This window comes from Fusarium odoratissimum (genome assembly GCF_000260195.1).
Source record: "Fusarium odoratissimum NRRL 54006 unplaced genomic scaffold supercont1.3, whole genome shotgun sequence".
Lineage (NCBI taxonomy): Eukaryota > Fungi > Ascomycota > Sordariomycetes > Hypocreales > Nectriaceae > Fusarium > Fusarium odoratissimum.
The window spans coordinates 1,470,346-1,492,317 of NW_022158689.1; the positions used below are offsets into that span (position 1 = coordinate 1,470,346).

Here is a 21,972-nt window from a genome sequence, read left to right on the forward strand (position 1 = left end):
GTAACAGGCTTGTTCATGCATTCTCGGTACCATGGCTATCCAAGGTTGCGCCGCCAAGCTACCCACAAGATCCAAGACCAGGTCCGGCCAACTCGAGACTGATTGCCGTAACTTACGGCGTACCGTGAGCCATATCCCTTCCGCTCGACGGTCGACCTCCGCAGAGCTCCACCATATTTGCATTTGGACTGTTGTAAGTGACTGGATGGCGGTTGTTGTACGCATATTGCTTCCTCGTCACGGCCTGTGTCAAAGGTCTGAGAGACGCTGAACATTCACTTGGGATCGCATATGGGCTTCACAGCGTTCCAAACAATTCGTTGCTAACGTTATACAGCAACGATACAACGAGTCATAAAAAGACAACCAAGGTAATCAATCACTCTGCCCCCATCTTAACAAGGACACCTGCATGATCACAAACTCGCATGCATGCCGCCGGGGACTAATGCTGTGTGAGATGGTGCTCAGTCAAGGCGACCGAGGCGGGCTGTTTATGGCTCTCTCTCAGGCGAATCCTGCTGGCAGCTGACTTACATGGCATGGATGGATGGATGGATGGATGGATGGAAAAGTTGAACCATGGGTGTCGAGAGACCAAGGCGCAGCGGTATGTTGCAGGTTTCTCATTGAATGCAAGGGCTCTTCTTTAATCCTCTTGAGTCAATCAAGCCCGAGCCCTTCATTGGTTCGACGGACACGAAATTGGACCTTGGAAGCGCAGTATTTACCCCGGCACCAACTGTATGTACGTACAGATGATACCAAAAAGGTCAGACTTTTGCGCAGGGGCTGGTCGTTTCTAGCCTCAGACTCTCCGTTCTCCATTCACGTTGTTTGTGGTAGACCCATGGCAGCGGTTTTTAAAAGTGGCCCCAAGGGCATGTTTATAGTCTAGCGCAAGGGCGGCGCATCCCACGGTAAGGGTCTGATCATAATATTGGAACCATCCTTTAATGACTATTGACGATGATTGACGCCAGTTCTGTCCAACATCTTGAGGGAATACTAAAGCATAGAACATTTTGATGGATTGCGTGGCCTTATGAGCACATGCTCACATGCTCACATGCTGGGTAATCGTTTCCGAAATGTAGGTCTCCAGTCCACGAGGACTGTACTGTAAGCATGCAAACATCCAGTTGAATGTTACATAGCAAGCAGAGAGCAAGGCCAGACCAAACATGTTGATCTTCGGCAACTGGACCGTGGCTCTGGCGAATTATTCTTTTTCGCTTCCTTGGCGATACCCAGGTGTCATGCTAAGCAATCCCTGATGAACGGGCTTGAATCCTCCACTTGCACACCCTTGCTTGCCTTTTTCTTTTTTTCGAGCATCCACACAATCTGTTTTGAGTTGGCATAGTGTGGCAGGTGTGGGTTGTCGGCTCTCAATGACAGCACGTCCTGTAAACGAGATCGCGTGGATTCGAAAGCCACAGGCAACTTTGATCAAAACCGAGAGTTTCGGTGATGCAAGCCAATCGTTGCTCGTTTAGATTCGATGGCTTGTTTTGGAGCCTGTGTCCCGTGACAGTAGCCCACTCAGCATGAAGAGTTGGGTAACCGAAAGAAAGCTTGCACGTTTCCTACAGCTGTCGAAAGCGCGTACTCTAGTAGACTCAAGAATTCTTATGGCAACAAAGATCTTCGGATCGAACGACATCTGACCCGAATACGTATGCTGCTACTGTAAATGCATTGTGTCGAGGGGCTCGCTCTCTTGCAGGTAGGTAGACCAGTGAGTCTTCTTGTCTGACATCGAATCCATTGCTGATCGCAAGGACAGTTAGCGTTCGGGCTACCGAATTAGCGACTCGGCTATGGAAGGGGATCCACTGGTACAGATTTGCTGAAAGGGGTGGATTCGGGCATAGGGATGTGTGCCTAGTACGATGGTACCGAGGGAAAGTCAAACAAAGAAAAACCAAAATTTCAGCCTCTCTCGTAGTACATTATGGGTTAGATGCAGGATCTTTGATTTGAGGCCGAGCAGGGCAGGTTGGTTTGGGCCCCATCCATATGAGAAGCTCATCTGGTGATTGATTGGATGGTCACAAGCAGATCTCTAGGGGGAGTACTGAGTACGGAGTATGATTCCAGTTATTCTTCACAATGACTGGACGAATTCGTGATGAGTGCTTCCCCAGTGCAATGAAGAGAGTCTGAACCAGGGATGACATGAAAGCAATCATGACCTAACATTATGTTAAGAATACTGAATCATTTGTGTAATGTTGACAAGTTGCTTTTGGAACCTACAGTTGCAAACCCGTTTCCAAGAAACGGTGGCCAATCTTGGGCTATGGTGTTATGATGGTTAGTTAGCTGTCGACCGCCATTCGTTTGTTGCGTGGAGGGCATTTGTATGACGCATATGTTGAAATCGTCCTTGTCAGCCGCGATAGCAAATGTGAATCCAGGCGGCCAGGATACATCCGCCGATGAGGCATGCTGGCATGGTTTTGAGACGGATGGTGTGGTACTTTGCCAGGGGCTAGACCGTCCAAGGCCAGTGATACTGCGCTGTGCTGGGATGGGATAGTTTATGCAAAAGTATGTACTGTACCGTATTAGAAGACTCTCACATGGTGGTGGCTGCGCTTCCGTGACTCGGGCAACCCACGAACCGTAAGGAGAGGCTTGATGAGTAGGTCGATGATCAGCACCAATGTCTTGTGGGACAGCGTTCCGCGCAGAAAGCTAGTGGCTTTCCTGATGTTCCGAGGGAGATAAAACGCCTGGGCAGGACAATCAATGCGTGATCCAGCCCAAAGAGTGTGATTCGCGAGGACAAGACACGGGCATCCTTCAAATCCTTTCCTCTCCCTGTACATGCGACCCCACAAGAGAACCCAACCCAGCTGCCAGCCAGCTTGAAACCTCCAAGCCTCGATAAGCCCATGAAATCGAAGAACGGCAATTACCTGAATTCCCTAGCGTATGCCCAGGCTACCAGGCCGCCAGGGCAGTAAAGTCAACGTTTACGCGATGGATAGACCCTCCAATCCCCTATTGATCGAGGGCAACTGAAGCAAAAAATGGCCTAGTAGCTTATCCAAAACATTGCAAATCTTCATGTTTTGATAAGCGCTGTCTGAATAAAAATTCCGAACTGACATTGAGATTTACTGCAAAGATATTGCAGCAACTGACCTTCAGCAAATACCAGCAAGAGTATCTTTTGAAGGTCACAACCTCCGGATTTGTTGACCATTCTCAGTATCTTTTGTGTGAAGTATGGATATATCTGACCGCAATTGTTTGCCAAGATGCCGACGCGCTCTCCTGGTATGGAGAACGGTTGTAATTTACACGCAAGATGGATCGACTCGTACACTACCTAAACAGCGCAATCATAGGCACCGGTGGAAGACTCGTTAAGTGTTCTGACCACACACCCGAGTCTCGTACAGTAGACTCACCGGGACATTAAGCCAGGGTTGCCTGAGGTTAAAAAAAAGATGTTAAAAGATCCATCGAGGCGGCACGCTTTCATCCTGCACCATGGCACTTCGGGGTGGCGCACAGTTGCAGCCCTTGTTTGGTGACTGATTCAGTGGGCGATCAGGGCAATTCAGAAACAACAAGGCCTAACTCACCAGGCTCACCAACTGATGGACCCAGGTTGCTGATCCCTCTACAATTGGATCCTTCCAGAGGGGGGCTAGTCAACTTACAGTTGACGCCCAGATCTTTCGAGGGAGAGATGCAAGCTTCAGAAGGCGAGCAGGCGAGGACTAAAAGAGGAGAGGGGCGTCAGTATGCTGTGCTCCACAGGCACTCAATTTGGTGGTCATGGTCAGCGCAATGGAACTTTGAGGGTGGGGATAATCTCGTAAACAAAGAATCCCTAGCTACCAGGCCAGCAAAATTCTGGTCGACTGCGGTGTGAGCTTGATGAGTTGTGCATATCCCCCATAGAGAGGGGCGATGAGATGAGACAATGCAAGTGACAGAGAAGGAGTAAAAGCCCAGACCGTCAGTGTGTAGCCATTGTTGCATCTTTCGTGGGGTTTGCATATGTGCTAACACATAGATGGTACCTAGGAACAGAATAGAATTACCTTTATTATGAACGAGGGGCGTCGGCAGATTTGCTCCAGATTGGATCATTTTAGAGGCTGCTGTTAACTTTCCTATGTCTGTTTCCAAGCCGTCTGTTTGGCCGACGACCTGAGGGGATGATAAAAACACTTGATTAGATCTAAGGTAAATTTAGGAAGACATTTGGTTGATTGTTTTTAGACGCTGTGATCTTGAGTCTTCTTGATCCCTGATTTGGGCACTTGATAGATCAGATCAGACCTTCCTTACCTAGCACGTATCGATAGGTAAGGTTGCTCGTGTTTCGTGTTTTGAAATGAATCGCTTGTACATGTTGTAGACGACGTGGCAGGTCATGTTGGAGCATACATAAGATCCACTGATCCAGGAAGAGAAACCAAACCGCTTGCCCAAAAAGCCGCCAGTATTTAAATCATGCTGGTATTGGCATTGGCGCTGGCGTAGCACAGGGAGCTATGAAGTGGTACTGCAGGCAGACTGGATTCTGGAGCACGGGCTGGCCTCCCAATGTTTACCAAGGTTGGAAAGTGTCGTTGTTTCCACAGCCCCTGAGTGGATGAAAGTAATCGAACTTGACTCAGCGCTTGGATGATACTGTCAGGATGAGCGAGTCGCCAACTGACGACCTTTGGGGCTTGCAGATGGATAGATGACTGGTTACCGCACTTGCCATTAATAACTTAAAACAGGGAGGGGAGAGTTCAAGCGTTCTCAACCTATTCAGGCGGAGCAGGACGACTTGCGCTTTCAGTCTAGCCTAGGGTGAAAGAAAACAAGAGACTGGGTTAGTGGTAGATCAATGGAATTTGGTGTAAGCCAGTCTCGTGTATTTTTACCGCCCAAGGGACCTCCACATCTGTGACTGGGCAATCGACCAGCTAATAAGATGGATGCCAGCGCTCAGGCCGTCGGGCGTTGCTGGAACGTGCCTACCCTAGCTGCCTTACCTGAGATACCGATCCAAGCAACCAAGGTAATTACCTCAGGTGTTAGGTGGTACATGCCTGAAGAGTCAGGCGGCCTTGCACCGACATTCGTTCGAGCTTTGAGTCGAAGTCTCCTTGATCTGGCTGTCTGGCGTTCTCTCCTCATCAATACCTCTCTTTGGCGACCTAAATTAATATGTCTGCTAACACCTTAGTCCTTGTCTGAGGTCTCGCTCCATGTAGCCCAAACCGCATTGCCGTTACCTGTGCCTGGTCATCTAGTCTATCACACGCCCAGAAAAGCACTCACAGTGGTGCACAGTAGTGACTTACCTGGCTCTCCTGCACAGTCGGAGTACCATGTGCATAATGCAACGCCGGGTACCCGCCCACAGGCTTAGCTACCAGGAGAAGCACCATTCCGACTCTTAGGTACTAGAGTGCGAGTGTGGCCCCACATCTCAATATCTGAAATGGTACGTTCAAATTTCTCGTAGACGTTGGAGCCATTATACAGCCAAGACAGCGCAACACGAACCGCCTGCGATGGGACTTTGATGGAGTTATGCTGCGCCATCAAGACCCTTGCCAATACATCGTCTTGTTGATTAAACTTTCACGGTGATAACCATTCAAGGCCTCAGAGCAAGCACTCGGTGCCAGTGCATCAAGCTATCCACCCATTCATTGAAGTCTTGCACAGAGCGTTTATCACGGTTGCCAGCACATTATTTCGTCCATCCTCGGGAAATCGCCAATGATACTGTTCCTCACCAGACAAGCGTTCAATAGTCCCAAGAATAAACGGATCATGATATGCAAGAGCATGTACAAAGAAGCGGGTACAACAAACCGTTATTACCGGTGTCCTTCCTCGGCGGTGACGATAGGCGGATCTCAAACCCATTGCAAACATCATCAAGCACCTGTCGATCAGATATGATTGTTTCTCCTAGGAGAACGCCCTTCTCGCATCTCACCCTCTTTGCGAGTTGCAACAACTCAGCGTGGAGCCGAGAAATGGGAATTACATGTGCTACAGCAGGGGTGTCTGCAGTACCTGGCCGAAGCATGCCAAACCACGAAAGCAGTGATGCGCATCCCGCTTGGATGAGATTCAAGACCCTTCCGGAGTGGCACTTTCACTAGTAGGGAAATGTCCCATCCTTTGGCCTGGGCGCGCCGCTTCCTATAGTAGTGGTCCCCCCAGCCCATCTCAGGCCCCAAAAATGCATGCATTGTGGCGCCGGCTAGTGCTGTACTTGGCGCACCCCTCCAGCAATATTCTACCCCCTACTGCTTGGTGAGTCTCAAGCGGATGCTGCGGCCAGACTGGCTGACTACCTTGCTCTTTGTGTTTTATTACGACTCCAGCCCGTGGGCCAAATTCTTCTCCATCCCTTCTATTCCCCACTACTCCATGTGAGCTGCATCCCTAGCGGCAGGGGTGACTTGCCTAGCTTGCCTTGAGTCCAGACGACCCGAGGATGTCCACTTCTTCTAGAGACGCCGCTCTCATGGGTCTTCAACGCAATCATAGCGGCGGGAGGCCCCATCACCATCACTACCTGTTTCCTCTTTGTTCGCCTTGTCGGTACGACGGTACCACGCCAAACTTAGCGTATGCCTACCAAATCGGCGTGAACCGCACTGATCCTACTCTATACCATTCGACACGCCCTCACACAAGCACACCCTTGACTCCATGCCGCAGACGTCGTCTCAATACCCAGAGCAGCAGCCTGATTCTCGCTCCGGCACTACTTCCCGCCCGCCTTTCTCACTGCTTGCTGGCACCGCCCGTTGACACACCCCCTGCCGGCCCGTATGACGCAGCCCACCACCCCAGCTGCCATGCTAGAAAATTGATAATCCTAGCACAGGAACGTGAAATGAGGGTCAAATGTGATGAGGAGCCTAGCCAAGTACCCCATGGGCGAGATTCTGATTTGACGGTTGTTCTAAATTCTACGGTTAACAACCATCATGTCGCTACTAAATCGCCCATGCTTCTTTATTGCTTGGTCCCTCCTGGCCCACACCTAGATCCTTGGAGAGTTGATCTTGTTCAAAGCTGCTAGACTCGATTTATCTTTCAAGCCATCGATTGCCCCATGTTTCGTTAACCCCCTCGAACCCCTTTGGAGCCGGTACCACCATTTCACGATACATATTCAAGCTGAGCCCTTCTCAATTCTCTTGGGATCTACCATCATTACTTACACCTCAATAATTATTTTATATTGAGCACGATAACTACTTTGGTATCAGCTGTCGTTTTGATAACTTGTCTCGATACATCTCAACTTTCCACGTCATATTACTTATTTGATACACTTCAAGATGATGCACCCACTCTTCGGTGTGCAGCCAGCAGGCTCCTTGCCCATCACATATCCTTACGACACAATGCTGGACGACCACACACAACAAATGGCATGCTCGCAATCTTCAAGAAGGTTCTCACGAGGGTCCAGTGGACAACGATCTGGAGGTGCTATGAGAGTGACCAAGCCTTCAAGCGCCAACAACAGCCCTCGCTCGTCTGGTTTCATGGCTCGCCGCAAGACTCTTATGAATGACGGCAACTCGCAACGTCGACAACAGCAGATCATGGAACAGCTATCAACGTTTTGTGACGTTGAGTCGAAGCAACCCGCCCCACGATCATCGCGTCCTGTGAGTTGGCATCCGGGCTCATATGGCCAACAACCTTATGTTCAGGCGCAACAGCCCGCGTATGCCTTGACCACAAGCCACTTGCCTACCGACCACCAAGACTTGCACGGTAACTATGCTCATTATTCTCCAATGATGGGTTCGACTTCATGCGGTACATCCCCGCTGGCATTCTCCCATCTGCCTCTCCCATATCAATCTACCGACAACATGACCTGCAATCCTTACCACGGAACGAACATGTCGCATCACTCACCCGCTGCTTCTATGGTCTTGCCGGGTCGTCAACTGCCTGTCATTTCTGCACCCGCCGAGGCAACTGATAGCAATGGATGGGACTGGAATACCTTTATCATGCACGGCATTGGCTCCACAACACCCCCCACCCCTGAGACCCTCCCACAAACCCAATTGTCTCAACCTGCAGTATCAGAGGATCCTCACTATCAGGCTCTTGAAGATGCCGCGGAAGAAGACGGCGAGATTCTGGTTGGAATGGGGCTTTACGACACTCCGGAGAAGTACAACGAAGATCCTCAGCTCAACAACTATCGATCTACTGTATCATCTTTACTTGGGTCATCATTCAGGACCCATGAACCCCAAGGCAAGGGCCTGAAGCTCGAAGAGACATGGGAACCTCCCAAATCTGACGAAGAGGATGAGGATGACGACGAAGACGAGGACGAGGACGATGAGCAGTGAACCCGCTGCATCTCGAATTTTGTAACGGCATACATGAATAATGACATGGATTTTTGTATCACTATGGTGTTCACTGGTAGGCAGGAAAAGCCAGCTTTTGCTTCTTCGGGACATGGGGAAATATAGGGTGATAAGGTCGGTGCACCTGGATCTCAGGATAAGGAACATGGATGCAAGCGTTTGGATTTACTGCACATATAGAGTCTGGCTATGGATACCCCGTGCACAGAGCACAAAACTAGGAGATACAAGTAAGGCTCAGGCAGCCGCCCAATAGTTATCCAACGAAGAAGTACACAACCAATATGTTGAGAGAGAATAAAGCGACTTAACAATGTGTCATGTATTATGGCCTAACAATAATAACTCCACCATAGCCTATCATGCGACAGCAAGATCCATCATTCACCACAGCATTGTTGGAGATAGCTTTGGCAAAAAGAGGCGGTATGAGGTGGACCCAAAAAGAGCCGCGTCTCCTTCCAACGTTGATTTAGCTGTGCTAAACCCTGTCCAACATGTGGCATATCAAAGATCCGTGCTTCCGCACTTGACTCAGCATATTCAATTGGTCAAGTCCCAGATTTGACGCCCCCCTCCCCACTCTGAGCCAGCCCTGCGTGGCATGTGCACGACCCCCTCTTCCGATTTCTTTTTTTACGGCATTACGTATTTGCTCAGGGACGGTTGTGGCTGAATAATAAAAAGTGGCTAGCTCCACTGTGTGATTGATCGGGAACTCAATCCAATTCAGCAATGGAAATGTTGACCTTAGCAACTTCTTAGCACTCTGTGCGGTTCGGAGGCTCCGTAGATAGAGCTGGTAGTCATACGAACCAAGGTGACAGCGGAGAAAGGAGCAGGATGTATGATTACTCGTGGTTCTGGGGAGACATGACTAGCATGTTCCAAACGAGACTTGACCAGGAGCTCTGCTCCACCTCATGACCTGAAAATTGCTCAACCTGCCTAAGACGCAGGGAGGAGGGGAGGTAGGTCCTTTTCCGAGGTGGGATGGTAGTGATAGCCGCTAGATTTATACCGTGCTGATTGGCAGGGTGCTAAACGCTCTCGCCAAGCTTCCATTCTCGACCTCTACCATCCGAAAACGCAACCGCATCATAAAAGCATCTACAATCTAGTAGGTATACTTTTAAGACACCATCTATTGAATACCTACTACAAGGAAAGTTTTTGAGTTCAGGCGCTCTGAGTTTTCTTACTTTACTTAGATACCCTGTACCGTGCCAGCCTCAGGCTTTGAGGATTGTGCTTTGTATGCATTGAAATGTTTATCTAACACGTTGGCGTTCAAATACGTAGGTGTTGGGAGGGGAAATAAGGAATTGAAAGAAAATTATGATCATAATCCTGAAAACCCCTTGATATATCGTAGGTTGTAGAATAAACACATAGAGCATTGAAGCGTGATACTGTTGGCAAGAACATTACACCTTGTTCAAGCGATAGATATCCATCATTTGACCCTGAAAAATTGTTATCCTAACAAAATCCTACAACCAGTGCGCGACAACACTAAAAAATAGGAAAGAAAGAAATACACGCACTACTGTTTCCCCTGAACAAGTGAGTAGATGTTGCTTGCTATCTAATACCCCAGAGAAAATATCTATTTTTCTATTATCTTTATTTGAAAAAAAGAAAAGAAAAAGAAAATGGTACAATACGTCTTCACACCATGGCGCGACCGTTACGAACTCTTGCTCGTTCGCGAGCAGATGTACACAGGCATCGACACCAACGCCACAGAGGCAAAGGGGCATTCCGGCCATTCTGAAGGCAGCGTAAACATACAAAACCAACAGATTTTGGACGATCATGAAACACAGAAGAGGCAACACAAAGCGGTTGCGCGTGTGTCGATGTGGATGCAGCGAGGAAACTGTCCTCACATGGTCGAGTCAACAGCACTGTTGATGGCTGCCATGCTGAGTGATAAAGAGGCAGCCGCTGGAGAAAATGCAGCTTCGTCAGCGTATGCAATCAGAGCAGCATATTCAGCTGCCTTTAGCAGGTAAGTTCTGCCAGCCGAGACCCATTGCTGTGTGACAGAGCTGATGGAACATAAGGTTCGTTACTGGTCTTCTTGATGGCCATCAGGACAAACAGCGCAAACAGAGCATGTACTCTATTGCAAAGACCATTGGATTACCCGCTACATTCGTTGAGCTTCGCCATCAGTCAACGCACGAACAGTTGCCCTCATTGGCAAAGCTGCGCACAGCAGCTAAGAAGGCCTTATTGTGGATTTGGGATTATTACTGGAAGCAGCTGGGCGAGGACAATAGCGACGCGTGTCGCAAGGCAGTACTACGGTATCTCAGTGAGGGAGATGAATCGAAGCTGGCGGCTCTGTTCCAGGAGTTTGAGCGATGGCCTCCAGAGCGCGTTCTCAAGACAGTCCAAGAGGTCAAGGGCAGTTTGCCAGGCAATCAAGCCTTTTTGAAGTGCGCAGAATTGATGCAGAGGCTACGAGAGTCTGAGGAAGATAAGAAGTCGTCAAAATCTGGTACCGCCGATACGACCATGAAAGATACAGAGCCTGACACTGGTGAAGCTGATGAGGAAGATGACTTTGGGTGGTCACAGTTCAAAGGCACATGGAAGCCTAAACCTATTGGGATTGTTTAGCCCGAGCATCCAATCTTTCTATCAGATACCCCTTATTGACCAGACGTATAAATCATTCTGCAGAGGCAAATATGGGTGATGTTGGAATTGGACTCGAACATGTCACGTGCAGTCGCCCGCATCGGCAAACGTCATGATACTGGAGCCATGATGCCTCGCTTGGATGACAAAGCCTCACGTCTCATTCGATCTTGTTCTGTTACAGCGCATCCGCCTTCAACTGGCCTTGACATTTACACATACCTACTTATGTATAGACTCGCTATAAGTCGGCCATTCCCCAGACAGAAAATTGGATTTCTATCTAGTGCTGTGAGTCAATTGTTCAAGTCCAAAAGGTGTGCCTAGCTGAGATGATGTAGCTCGTTGCTGCTACCCGCGCCATGCATATTCAGTCAATTCCTATGTGTATGTCAAGTGTCCGAAGAATCCTCTTTTAAGTCGAGGAATCTGAAACTGATTTCAATAGGGGAGGGAAGCTCCAACAACTACGCTTACCTGGTAGTTGACGATAAGTCCAAGGATGCCGTCATCGTTGATCCCGCAAACCCTCCAGAGTACATAGTAACCATCCTGAGAATATTTGAGAAGCTGCTGATGTATATTCCAGGGTTGCGCCTATTCTGAAGGATGCTATTCAGGCGGGGAAGATCAACTTGACAGCCATTGTCAACACCCATCAGTGAGTATCATTAACCGTCAATTTCTCCCGACCTAGACTGATCTCCTTGCTGCCATTGGGATCATGCAGGAGGCAACAAGAAGCTGGTAAGACACCCCAAAATGATGTCCCATGAATACTTATCGACATCCATAAGCTTGCTGAGCTGGGCAATCCCAAGCTAGACATTATCGGCGGCAAAGACTGCGAGGGTGTTACGAAGACACCTGGTCACGGCGAGACCTTCAAGCTAGGCGACATCACCTTCAAGGGTGTGCATACACCTTGCCACACTCAGGACAGCATCTGCTTCTTTGTGGAAGACGGAAAGGACAAAGCTGTTTTTACCGGTGATACCCTTTTCATTGGCGGTAAGCTTGAGCAAACCTCGAATGCGTACAAGGATGTTTTGGGCCTGTGCTGATAATGAACAGGATGTGGAAGATTCTTCGAGGGCAATGCGGAGGAGATGCATGAGGCTTTGAACAAGCGCCTTGCGGCGTTGCCTGATGATACTGTAGTTTATGTAAGTTCTGAGCCAACACAAAAGTCCATCGATGCTCATATTGTGACAGCCGGGACATGAGTATACCAAGGCCAATGTCAAGTTTGCCGCATCTGTTTCCCAGCGTGATGCTGTACAGAAGCTGCACTCCTTCGCCGAGAACAACAAGGTCACCACCGGCAAGTTTACCATCGGAGACGAAAAGGTAACTCGAATTTATGAGTTCTCTCGATATGAAACGGCTGACTTTGCATAGGAACACAACGTCTTTATGAGGGTTGAGGTTCGCCAAAGTTCTTGAACATGTTAGGTTACCAAGCTAACAATCACAGGATCCCGAGATTCAGAAGCAGACAGGTGAGACCGAGCCTGTGGCAGTTATGGCCAAGTTACGCGAAATGAAGAACAACTTCAAGTGAGTAAGTAGTGACACTTCCTCACTATCCTTTATCCTCTCACGGCTGACTAGTCTAAAGAGAGCCAGAGTCCAAGATATAGATGTCAGGTAACAGAGTAACAAGGGCCCAGGAGGAACCAAATACGTGGGTGAAGATGAGTTGCATAGGGCGAGTGAGTGTTCTGAGTGAATAATTGACTGCATTGAAAATTAAGTACTACAAATGTATATCTCCATGGATCGCTAGGTGCCTGTCTTCAAAGACTTGACATCGCTTGCTACCCGCTGGAACCACGCCGGTTTGAAGTTGTCCGACGAGGCTTGTTTTAATTTTGCTTCACTGTCCACACTTGCTCGCTGTAGTGATTTCAAAGCGGCAAGCTCTAGCATTTTTAGAAGCGAATATTGAGGAACGTCACAGTATCGAGAAGAGCTGTCGGCGTCGAAATCCGAGTATATAGTAACGGCATAGCAGGCATAAGTAAACAAACCGTAGAGTACTTCGCGGTGATTATTCTCCAAAAGAGCGCGAGTGCATTGTGAAATCAGTCCAAAGAGACTGTAGAAATGTTGAGGTGAGGTGTTAAAGGGAAGCGGTTTGGGTTTCTGAAGAAAAATTTATTAAAAGTCATTGCTAGAAGGGCCCGTACAGTCTGAATAGAGTCTAGAGACGGTGTTGGTGCACTGTCCTTCGCGGACGCTAAATCCACTATCGTCACCACAACTATCTATCGTGACATCAATCATCGCTACTGCGTGCAAGTGCTTTCTGTTCTTTCTTCGCAAGCGCAAATGGTAATGCATACTCTGATCGTATATCAGTAAAGACATGGTCTAACAGAATTTCTCAGCCTCCAAAGCGCAAGGCTCCCGCGACCAGCGCAACCGCCGCGCCCAAGGCGCGACAATCCAAACTTGCAAAGGAGCATAACGTTACTGCGCAAGAAGAGGGCGAGATCCGCGAGGCGTTCAGTCTCTTTGCGGAGCCAATGGATGGTGAGAAGCATGGAGTCTTGCCTATTGACGACGTCAAGTCTGCGCTCATGTAAGTATCCATGTGAGGACGCTTCTGAGTTCTTGGCTGACATATGCTTGTTTAATTAGAGCCCTCGGTGTTCCGCCCTCTTCTCACGCAGAGCTCAAAGAATTTATATCAATCCTGGACCCAGAAAACGACGGTTACGCGACATTTGAACCTTTCTTCGCAATCTGCGCCCTCAAATTCCATACAAGAGAGCACGACTCGGACGCCCATCGTGCAGAAGTCGAGGAAGCTTTTCGACTATTCACAAACGGTCAGGATGGACCCATTACCCTTGCACACCTGCGACGTGTTGCTGCTGTGCTCAAAGAGGATGTCGATGAGGAGCTACTCAAGGATATGATTCTCGAGGCGAACGGCGGCGTAGGTGTTGCTAGGGGAGTGGGCGTTGAGGAGTTTGATGGAGTTATGAAGAGTGCTGGTGTCTGGAGGTGATTCTTCAGCTTCCAGGAGGCGCCACCATGTTACGATTTACGAATAAACGAAACTTCCCTTATACGGCTTGGGGCAGTTGATACCATGACATGAAGCGGAATCGACCCAAGAGTTGCAATCTTGCATTGGGAGAGAGGTAAGAAACCCAAGATGAGGGACAAGACGCTGACTGCTAATCATGCATTGTCGTTTGCAGACCAGCGTACATGATAATTATTATAGTATAGTGCGCGTTACTGAGTTGAGGCTTGTTTGGAGGGACCTTGATGAGTTCAAAAACGGAGGCATCAGCCATTCAGTGTCTATATCAGGAGTCAAGGAGCAGCTCTACGCATTCACTGTTTCCAAATCTAATTACACAATCTTAAAAGCGCTAGGTTCCTCAGGATCAACGGTCCTGGCCAATACATATGTATAATAACACCTAATTCTGAAACGCCTTATCAGATGCATGCATGCCCCGTAGGTGACAGCGACGGGACGGGATATGTGAGCTAACAAGCACACACTATGTCAACCCAACTACCTGAAATGAACCTGAACTATATAGCAGCGCAAAACCAAATGTCGTAACTTTCGTGAAAATCATTGCGGAGACTCGACCGTCACCGCTGGCTTAGCGTCACCACCCTTGGCCGCGGCGGCGAGCTTCTCCTCTTCCTGTCGGCGGGAATCGAGCACGACTTTGAGCTCCGGGGGAGGGTTGAAGCCAGCGTGGTCTGAGTGACGTTTGTAGTAGTATGCGTCAGGCTTGGGGTGCATCTCGGGAGGGAGCTCTTCCATGATGCACTTGACGATGTTGTCGATTGAGTTCTTCTTGGAGGCGTCGCGGTGCCATACGGTGATGAGGTGGGAGTTGAAGCGGACGGAGAGACCAACACCACAAAGCTGGTCGTCTATAGCAGAAGTTAGCACAAGTGTGTCCATTGTGGTCAGAGTTCATACCGTCGTCGAGAACACTTTGGAGTTTCTCGCCAATAGCAAGGAGCTGAACACGAGTCCACACATCAGGACCTATGCTCTTAGGGAAGCGGAATGTCCAACTTCCACCAAGAATATTGCGTCGATCCTCCCAGACAGGGCGGAAGCCTGACTTGAAAAGATACAAAGACTCTCGAACACCGATATTTCCGACAGGGGTATTATTGGCATATCGCCAAAAGTCCTGCACCGACTCGATCTGGGTACCCAGCTGCTCCAGCCCTGAGTGATACTGATCACCGCTTTCCCCTTCCTTGGCCTGTCGGTCGAAGTAGACGTTCCAATAATGCTGAGTGGGTAGTGCTCGCATCGTCTTTAGGAAGTTTCGCTTGGCATCGTCGCGCTGTTCGGCGGGAGAGCTGGGATCGTTCTCCTGAGATTGCGAGTCTGCGGAGCCGCGCGTGAAGAGAGGGAGACGGGAAGACATATTGGTAAGATGCGGGATGAAGAAGGAGGGAAAACGAATGTAAGAATGCTGAGTATGGAGGTGAGGAAAGCCAAAGGTCGGAGATGAGCACGGAGACTGAAGTTGAAACTACAGTACAGAGGCAACCCTGTCACGTAGGTAGGTAGGTAGCTTAGCTGGTGAGGGGCACGTCAGACAGAAAGAGGAATGGACAGCTTAGTCCAGGTTAACTATTAACAGCCCCTATTTCGTCGTTTAGTCCTTAATAACAAGCGAATAATGGCAGGCATGTAAGGAGAAGGCCAGTATGTAGTAGTCAAATAAGGAGACGTGTATACGCACTTTCGAAAGTTTAGGCCAAGTATTTTGTTGTTACTGTAGATGCCCAAATGCCGAGCTATGGTGGGGATATGCCTAGTAGGATGGAGTTGCAGAAGCTACAGTAACCAGGTAGGTCGGTATGCCTCAAGGTGTCCGAAGACTTCTATAAGACTCTGAATAGGGGGTGAAGACAAACAACTGAAATAGTCTACTAGGGTGACCCTTAAATATACTAAGTATACATATTGGTATTTTTATTGTCCAAGATAAATGTCAAGTTTTCTGCGATCAGAGCATAGCAGAAATAGTTGACATGGCATGATACGACATGACTGCGGGGTCCTCGAGGCGGCGAATGAGCTACTACAGGCTTTGCAATCCCTATTGATTGGCGACGAAACATCGTCAGTTGCCCATTTATTGACCTCTGTTACTGCGATCAAGGCATGTTGTATTTTCTCAGCTGACATTTTGACGAATCATCGTGACAGTTTCAGATATCCCTGATAAGACTGAAACTGAAGTTTAGAACCGACTCAGCCAATCAGGTCAAACACCTTGCTTAGTGAAACTACCTAGTTTGACAACGATCATATCGACAGTTCATCCTGTAGCGTTAACTGACGGATCGGAAAAGGGGTCTTAAGCCTCCCAATTGGGAGGACTCGCAGGAGATAGAGTTACTCACGCGTGTATAAAACAACAAGCTTAGAAAACAAGAAAACCCCTGCTAACCAGCGTACTTATGTAGTTGCCTAACGTTGATGTTGCTATCATTAGTTGATCTTGGCCAAATCCCCATCTGTGTCAGAACGAAGACAGTGTTTTGTAATATTGTGAACTCTTACATGTGGTGACAAGGATACAAGAGAGATGATTTTTGCTGTTTGGCTTCGGAGGATGGGTAAGGAGAGAGACATCGGCCCCTACTCTTGTTTTAAGACATGATAGTAAAGTGTAAAGACCATATATTTCACCAGGAGCTTGTCATTAAATTTACAGTGCTTCTAACTAACCAACTACCTACCTAATGACTATTCTCTGGTAGACTCATATGGATATTGTGTTTCTCAGTAGTTATGGTACCACTTGATTGACAGTTTGGAATGTTACAGATTTTGAGACGGCGTAGCAGGCTACAGGAACTTGTAGTTATGAAGCTTTATTATCGAGTACTGATTTGTCAAGAGGTACTCGGAGATGAAGCTTCTCTCGCTGCCATATAGTACTCCAGGTACCTGGTTAAAATTCCCTGACTGTAAAGAGCAACTGACTGTGACGGTGGTGTGCTATTGCACGGAAAGCCCAACGGTTCGTGAACCTTGCTTGGTTCCTGTCTTGAATCTCCCACTTTCTTTCTTTCTTCATTACTTTGTCACAATTTCGTTATTGAATAGTCCCAAAACAACTTTTTCCTCATACAACCAAGATAGTCAGTCTAAATACCTACAAAGTCTGCACTCAACTGACCTAGCTGTTATCGTCATTTTTTAACAAAGGGGTCTTGAGTTTCCCTACCTCCTGTAGACCCTATCCCTAGCCGTCTACAGGGGCCATGGTGGTTGTGGTATACATACACGCATAAACAAATAGGTTACCATGAACTCTATGGTCCATTTTATCATACCATTGACCCTGATGGACTCGTGTGTGATAGAATTCTTCATGTTTAAATCATTTGTAATGTAACGTAACGTAGCCTATTGTCCAGCAAACTCAAAGAGACATCCAGTGAATCTAATCCGACCCAGTCATTCAAGCAACGCTTCCAAAACACCATGCTCCATTCATGCTAGCAAATCTTCCTTCAACCACTTCTGCTTCGTTGGTCATTCTTTTCAGAGGGTTTCCTTTGCGCCCAGTGGCATTCTCGCGCTGTTCTCATTCTTAAACCTCGTCAAGTCCCCTTGCATCAACTTCCTCAAGTTACCCATATCCTGGAGGTATTGCTGCATTTCTTCTTGCAGCTCATCCTCACCATATGCTGTGCTCTCCGAATCGTACTGATCGTCATCGTACTCACTATATTCGGAGGCATTCTCCTTGTCCTGCTCGTCGACTTCTCGCTCTGGCTTTACGACAACAGGAGGAATAGGGTTCTTGAGGCTTTCGATAGCGAGCTTCAGGTGCAGTTTCAAGGCCTCATTCTCCGTCTGAAGCTTCTTGATCTTGCTCTCAGCTACCATGCTGCGCTCCTCCATCATGCGCTGCATAGAGTTGACATGAGTCTGGTACTCCTCCAGTTTGTCCTCAGCTTCCTTGGCGTTCTTCTCACGCTGTCTCGAGTCTGATACGGAAAGCTGCAGAATACGAATTTCCTCCGCCATGGCAGCAATCTGTGCGTCTCGCTCGGCTGTTGATATGTGGTCCTGGTTGACAACAGCTCTAGTTCGGATTCGTTTGGCTTGGTCGGCATATCGCAGCGTGGAAAGGGTTTCATCGTAATCTGAGGGTGCGATGCAGGCAATCATGGCCGTCTTGCTGTTTCCTCCTAGTGAGTCTTTGAGAAGCCAGGTGAGGATTGAGTCTCGGTATGGGACAACCTCTTTTCGCTTTCCACCTCTTCCGGCCTTGGGGTCCGCTAGAGCAGCAATTACACGTCCCAGCGTGGTCAGTGATTTGTTGATGTTGCTACCTTCACGTAATCGCGCACCAGTAGCCTCGGTGGCCTTCGCTCTCTCGCTACCAGCCAGATCCACCAGTCGAATGCGAGAGCTTCGCTCTGTCGTCTCGTCGGTTTCCATATCGTGGTGAATTTGTTTCAGCATGATTGTGAAAACGGCGTGACTTCGACTACTTGTATCGTTCATCTTTGTGCTCGCTACCGTGCGAGATGTATCGCCCAATTTCATGTAGCGCAGAATCTCATTAATGTTTCGCACGGGCACCTCGGTAAGATCCTTGACGTATGGACCTTCAGTGGGAGATTCGCGAATCTTGAGATAATTGGGCGCCTTGTGCGTTTGAGGAGGAACGAGGAGGTCACGGACGTGCTCATTGTAGACTTCAAAGTATGAGACGCGAACATTATAGGCGACGTTTGAGTTCTCGCAGTGAGCGGCGTCGATACGCTCAAAGAGATCCTCGCAAGTCCGAGGAATCAGGCCAGGCTGGTCTGGAGTGCCCATCATGGTGTAACTCTTTCCAGATCCAGTCTGTCCGTAGGCAAAGATACACGTGTGGTAGCCTTCGAAGTTGTGATCGAGAAAGTCCTCGCCAAGGCTGTTGTAAACGTCTTCCTGAGTGGCGTAGTGCTCGTCGTTAGTGTCATGACTCCAGAAGGAGTTATCGAAAGTAAATTTCTTCTCCTCGATGACCTTCTTGGCCTTTAGCTTTGCAGCCTCTGGGTCGGGATCATCGGGTGCGGAGAGCGTTGTGAGTTGAGTGATGGGGTCCATTTGGATCAGACATTTTGCCTGGCGTTCAAGTTCTGCAGACTAGTCAGATACATAGGCTCTATGAAAAAAAGAAGACCGTGTGCTTATGTGTGTTCACCTCTCTTGAGAAATGCTCTCACTCGGACTACGACCTTGACATTTCCTCCCCCCTCCATTCTGGCGGGCATGGATAAAGCCGCATCTCGAGATCTGAGCGATGGCGTTGAAGCTGAAGAGTGAACCCTGCCCTCATAAAAAGACGCCGAGGGCGATGAAGGAGAAGGCATCAATCTCGAGTCCAGAGCCATCGTCATAAGAATGCTGTTGACGTTGTCGATGCTGTCGTGAAGTCGATGTCGAAGAATAACCCACATCTCACCGTCTTCCCTTGTAGGTATTTTTTGTTTACCAGCGTCATTCACGTTGCTAGGGGCAGTTGCAGGGGGCCCTTGTCTGCGTAGTACAGGTCTTGACTGGTTTAACAGAAGGGAGCTTGGGCCAAGCGGCCCATCAAGACTCGGCAGCTCTAGTCTGAATCAAGTCTAGACTTTTCGTCAATGTCTGAAAGAAATACCACTCTTTCTGTCTGCTGTTCTTTACTCGAGTTATTCTGTCGTACTTGATAACCCAATTCTTTGACGCGGGGACCAAGTGACGCGAATTAAACTCCAGCCACCCTTGATCAATTTTACTTGCTAATTAGGGCGCTGCACCTGAGCTGAGCTTAGCTCGCCTATACCTAGGTACAGATACCTTTGCAGACGAAACGCGACGTCCAACATTCGTCTGCCCTCTCTTCTTCTACATCCCACAACAATCTTTTGTCGCGTTTTCAACTACAACAATCCGACCGAATAAATTAGCATCGTGCTTTACTGTGCGATTTTCCGGGAAATTTTATCACGTTCTTGCCCACCTCAATTTTTCGCCATTTTCTCTCTGTCGCACCATGGCGCGTACCAAGGAAGATGTCGCATCCAAGGGCGATGCCTCGCCTCGCATCCCCAAATCCTCCGCCGGAGTGACCAAGAATACCGCTGAAGCTCCCGTCAAGCGCGGTCGTGGACGACCTCCCAAGGGTGCTGCGCCCATGCCCAAGAAGGTCTATGTTCCAACAGGACGCCCCCGCGGCCGACCCCCAGGTTCTGGCAAGAAGACCACCGCTGGACCCAAGAAGGTCGCTGCAGTAAATGACGATGGTACGCCAAAGCAGGGACGTGGTCGACCTCGTCGAGCTGCAAGCGGAACAGAGTCTGCTGCTACAACACCCAAGGATGGCAAGAAGCGTGGCAGAAAGCCAAAGGCCGCCGATGTATCAGAGGATGAAGAGACCAAGCACGATGAGCCTGGTAAGGAATTTCTACAAAGCGCTAAATGATTCTGTGCTAACATCTCTCAGCCGACGAGGATGATGCCGGCAATGAGTCGCCCGCTAAGGACGAGGTAGAATTCCATTCTCATACCCTTCAGCCTAGAACACTATTTACTGACTTGTTCCAGGCACATGACGAGGATGGCGAAGCTTCCGAGTAGGATTTCAATTATGGCCAATATAGAAATCCTAACATGAATAATCAGCGTCGGCGGAATTTTCCTAGTTTCACAATAGGGTCTGAGTTTGGTTCAATTGCTTTCAGGTGCTTGGGAACACGAGGGGTGAGGGTCAGGAAGAATTCATGGAACGGTTATACTGGGATTGTGCTCTTCAGGAGTTGTACAAATATCATGCTAATTTACAGACGGGTAAAGCAGGCCCTTTTATCCCACCCATCCCACCCCACTTCTCCTATCTAAAGTTTCTTCCATGTCTCATACTCCTCTTCAAGATGTCGTTTTAGCTTTTGGAACTGGTTCCCAAAGTTGAGCCCACATCTCCAGCACTTCATGTCCCAGCGCAAATACGCCTCCTCCTTCGTATTCCTGCGCGGATCATCAGCTGCAAGCGGAAAGTCGTCCAGATCAACCAGAAACGGCGTATTGAACGAATTGTAGTGCTTGCGATGTCTCAATGCTTCAGAGAACATATCTCTCGAGAAAACGTGCACGTGAAGGTGTCTCATGCTTGGTACCGCATGCACGCCGGCCTTGACTTCTGCGGCCCAGTCCCGACCCTCCGGGAGTTCCCCACTCTGGTCCGGCTCGGCATCTCCATCGAGCACGGCTTGTCGATGAGCATCACTCTGGCTGTGCGCGCCAAGACGACGCTGGAGTTCCTTTGCGACCAGAGCCTTGAGGCGCTGAGTCTCCGTCTTCACTTTGGCAAGGACCTCTGGGTCATCTAGGGCATCAAATGGATGGAGAAGATTATACTTTGGCGAGCGAGGGAGGAGTAGAGTGTGAATTGTGGCCTTTGGATAACGGTCGTTTATAGCGACAAAGTCCTCGTTGTGATAGATGACGCGTGAGGATGGGTATGAGGCTGGATCTTCAAGATATGCGCCCAAGCCCATGCGGTCTTTGAACGGGTTTCCGCTACGTGATGGCCGAGCTGTATTTGTCTCGGGCGGTGTTTTCCTCTTTGGGGCCATGAGTTCTGCGACTGTCATTTGTAAGAATGTTTCGAGCGAGTTGAGTGTGTGACTTGCATGCATTGCGGGTCGACTTCTTTGTAGGCTCTTCACCACGGATCTCTTCCCTGGTAATGGCCTCCTCCGGCTCTGAATCTTGATGAGACATGTTTTTAGGTGAGAATATTGGAAACGTTTGTAGGATGCCAGTTGTTGGCGTTGGCGTTAATGTTGGTGTTTTATACTGTGGCGGGAGCGTGCAGGACTCATGATAGAGTGCCCCACACAAGTCTTCTAAGCACAGGCATGA

General features: G+C 48.8%; 10 protein-coding genes across 13 annotated transcripts; 6 read left to right on the forward strand and 4 right to left on the reverse strand.

Moving 5' to 3' along the window:
- Positions 1 to 2,522: 2,522 nt before the first annotated feature.
- On the reverse strand, positions 2,523 to 5,571 carry FOIG_02915 (uncharacterized protein; the record flags this gene model as incomplete). Its single annotated transcript, XM_031200396.1, has 4 exons — positions 2,523 to 2,927; positions 3,681 to 3,740; positions 5,002 to 5,180; positions 5,400 to 5,571. The coding sequence occupies 4 exons, from the start codon at positions 5,569 to 5,571 to the stop codon at positions 2,574 to 2,576; spliced, it is 765 nt and encodes a 254-aa protein (XP_031070164.1). The 3' UTR covers positions 2,523 to 2,573.
- A 111-nt stretch (positions 5,572 to 5,682) lies between these two features.
- On the forward strand, positions 5,683 to 6,270 carry FOIG_02916 (uncharacterized protein). The gene has a single exon (XM_031200397.1). The coding sequence runs from the start codon at positions 5,811 to 5,813 to the stop codon at positions 6,141 to 6,143; it is 333 nt and encodes a 110-aa protein (XP_031070165.1). The 5' UTR covers positions 5,683 to 5,810; the 3' UTR covers positions 6,144 to 6,270.
- A 35-nt stretch (positions 6,271 to 6,305) lies between these two features.
- Positions 6,306 to 8,816, forward strand: FOIG_02917 (uncharacterized protein). The gene has a single exon (XM_031200398.1). The coding sequence runs from the start codon at positions 7,338 to 7,340 to the stop codon at positions 8,376 to 8,378; it is 1,041 nt and encodes a 346-aa protein (XP_031070166.1). The 5' UTR covers positions 6,306 to 7,337; the 3' UTR covers positions 8,379 to 8,816.
- Positions 8,817 to 10,054: 1,238 nt separating this feature from the next.
- FOIG_02918 (uncharacterized protein) lies at positions 10,055 to 11,030 on the forward strand (the record flags this gene model as incomplete). Its single annotated transcript, XM_031200399.1, has 2 exons — positions 10,055 to 10,413; positions 10,469 to 11,030. The coding sequence occupies 2 exons, from the start codon at positions 10,055 to 10,057 to the stop codon at positions 11,028 to 11,030; spliced, it is 921 nt and encodes a 306-aa protein (XP_031070167.1).
- A 99-nt stretch (positions 11,031 to 11,129) lies between these two features.
- Positions 11,130 to 12,694, forward strand: FOIG_02919 (hydroxyacylglutathione hydrolase; the record flags this gene model as incomplete). The annotated part of the gene is made up of 11 exons (XM_031200400.1): positions 11,130 to 11,342; positions 11,393 to 11,438; positions 11,500 to 11,587; positions 11,641 to 11,712; positions 11,749 to 11,798; positions 11,877 to 12,062; positions 12,126 to 12,217; positions 12,267 to 12,401; positions 12,453 to 12,479; positions 12,529 to 12,611; positions 12,673 to 12,694. 11 exons carry the CDS (start codon positions 11,130 to 11,132, stop codon positions 12,692 to 12,694), a joined length of 1,014 nt encoding a protein of 337 aa, XP_031070168.1.
- A 583-nt stretch (positions 12,695 to 13,277) lies between these two features.
- Positions 13,278 to 14,586, forward strand: FOIG_02920 (uncharacterized protein). Of its 2 annotated transcripts, XM_031200402.1 has the most exons (4): positions 13,278 to 13,388; positions 13,445 to 13,638; positions 13,698 to 14,206; positions 14,267 to 14,586. In XM_031200402.1, the coding sequence occupies exons 1-3, from the start codon at positions 13,386 to 13,388 to the stop codon at positions 14,068 to 14,070; spliced, it is 570 nt and encodes a 189-aa protein (XP_031070170.1). In that variant the 5' UTR covers positions 13,278 to 13,385; the 3' UTR covers positions 14,071 to 14,206; positions 14,267 to 14,586. The 2 variants fall into 2 exon arrangements, with proteins under 2 accessions (XP_031070170.1, XP_031070169.1); XM_031200401.1 differs by having other exon boundaries at positions 13,698 to 14,586.
- Positions 14,301 to 16,084, reverse strand: FOIG_02921 (uncharacterized protein). 2 transcript variants are annotated; one of them, XM_031200404.1, is made up of 3 exons: positions 15,800 to 16,084; positions 15,016 to 15,700; positions 14,301 to 14,966 (listed from the first exon to the last, which is right to left on the reverse strand). In XM_031200404.1, exons 2-3 carry the CDS (start codon positions 15,476 to 15,478, stop codon positions 14,656 to 14,658), a joined length of 774 nt encoding a protein of 257 aa, XP_031070172.1. In that variant the 5' UTR covers positions 15,479 to 15,700; positions 15,800 to 16,084; the 3' UTR covers positions 14,301 to 14,655. The 2 variants fall into 2 exon arrangements, with proteins under 2 accessions (XP_031070172.1, XP_031070171.1); XM_031200403.1 differs by having other exon boundaries at positions 15,016 to 16,084.
- A 1,305-nt stretch (positions 16,085 to 17,389) lies between these two features.
- FOIG_02922 (kinesin family member 1/13/14) lies at positions 17,390 to 19,581 on the reverse strand. The gene is made up of 2 exons (XM_031200405.1): positions 19,274 to 19,581; positions 17,390 to 19,208 (listed from the first exon to the last, which is right to left on the reverse strand). The coding sequence occupies exons 1-2, from the start codon at positions 19,527 to 19,529 to the stop codon at positions 17,617 to 17,619; spliced, it is 1,848 nt and encodes a 615-aa protein (XP_031070173.1). The 5' UTR covers positions 19,530 to 19,581; the 3' UTR covers positions 17,390 to 17,616.
- Positions 19,582 to 19,864: 283 nt separating this feature from the next.
- Positions 19,865 to 21,912, forward strand: FOIG_02923 (uncharacterized protein). The gene is made up of 3 exons (XM_031200406.1): positions 19,865 to 20,504; positions 20,555 to 20,598; positions 20,656 to 21,912. The coding sequence occupies exons 1-3, from the start codon at positions 20,105 to 20,107 to the stop codon at positions 20,686 to 20,688; spliced, it is 477 nt and encodes a 158-aa protein (XP_031070174.1). The 5' UTR covers positions 19,865 to 20,104; the 3' UTR covers positions 20,689 to 21,912.
- FOIG_02924 (aprataxin) lies at positions 20,808 to 21,920 on the reverse strand. 2 transcript variants are annotated; one of them, XM_031200407.1, is made up of 2 exons: positions 21,741 to 21,920; positions 20,808 to 21,694 (listed from the first exon to the last, which is right to left on the reverse strand). In XM_031200407.1, exons 1-2 carry the CDS (start codon positions 21,829 to 21,831, stop codon positions 20,946 to 20,948), a joined length of 840 nt encoding a protein of 279 aa, XP_031070175.1. In that variant the 5' UTR covers positions 21,832 to 21,920; the 3' UTR covers positions 20,808 to 20,945. The 2 variants fall into 2 exon arrangements, with proteins under 2 accessions (XP_031070175.1, XP_031070176.1); XM_031200408.1 differs by having other exon boundaries at positions 20,831 to 21,912.
- Positions 21,921 to 21,972: the final 52 nt, after the last annotated feature.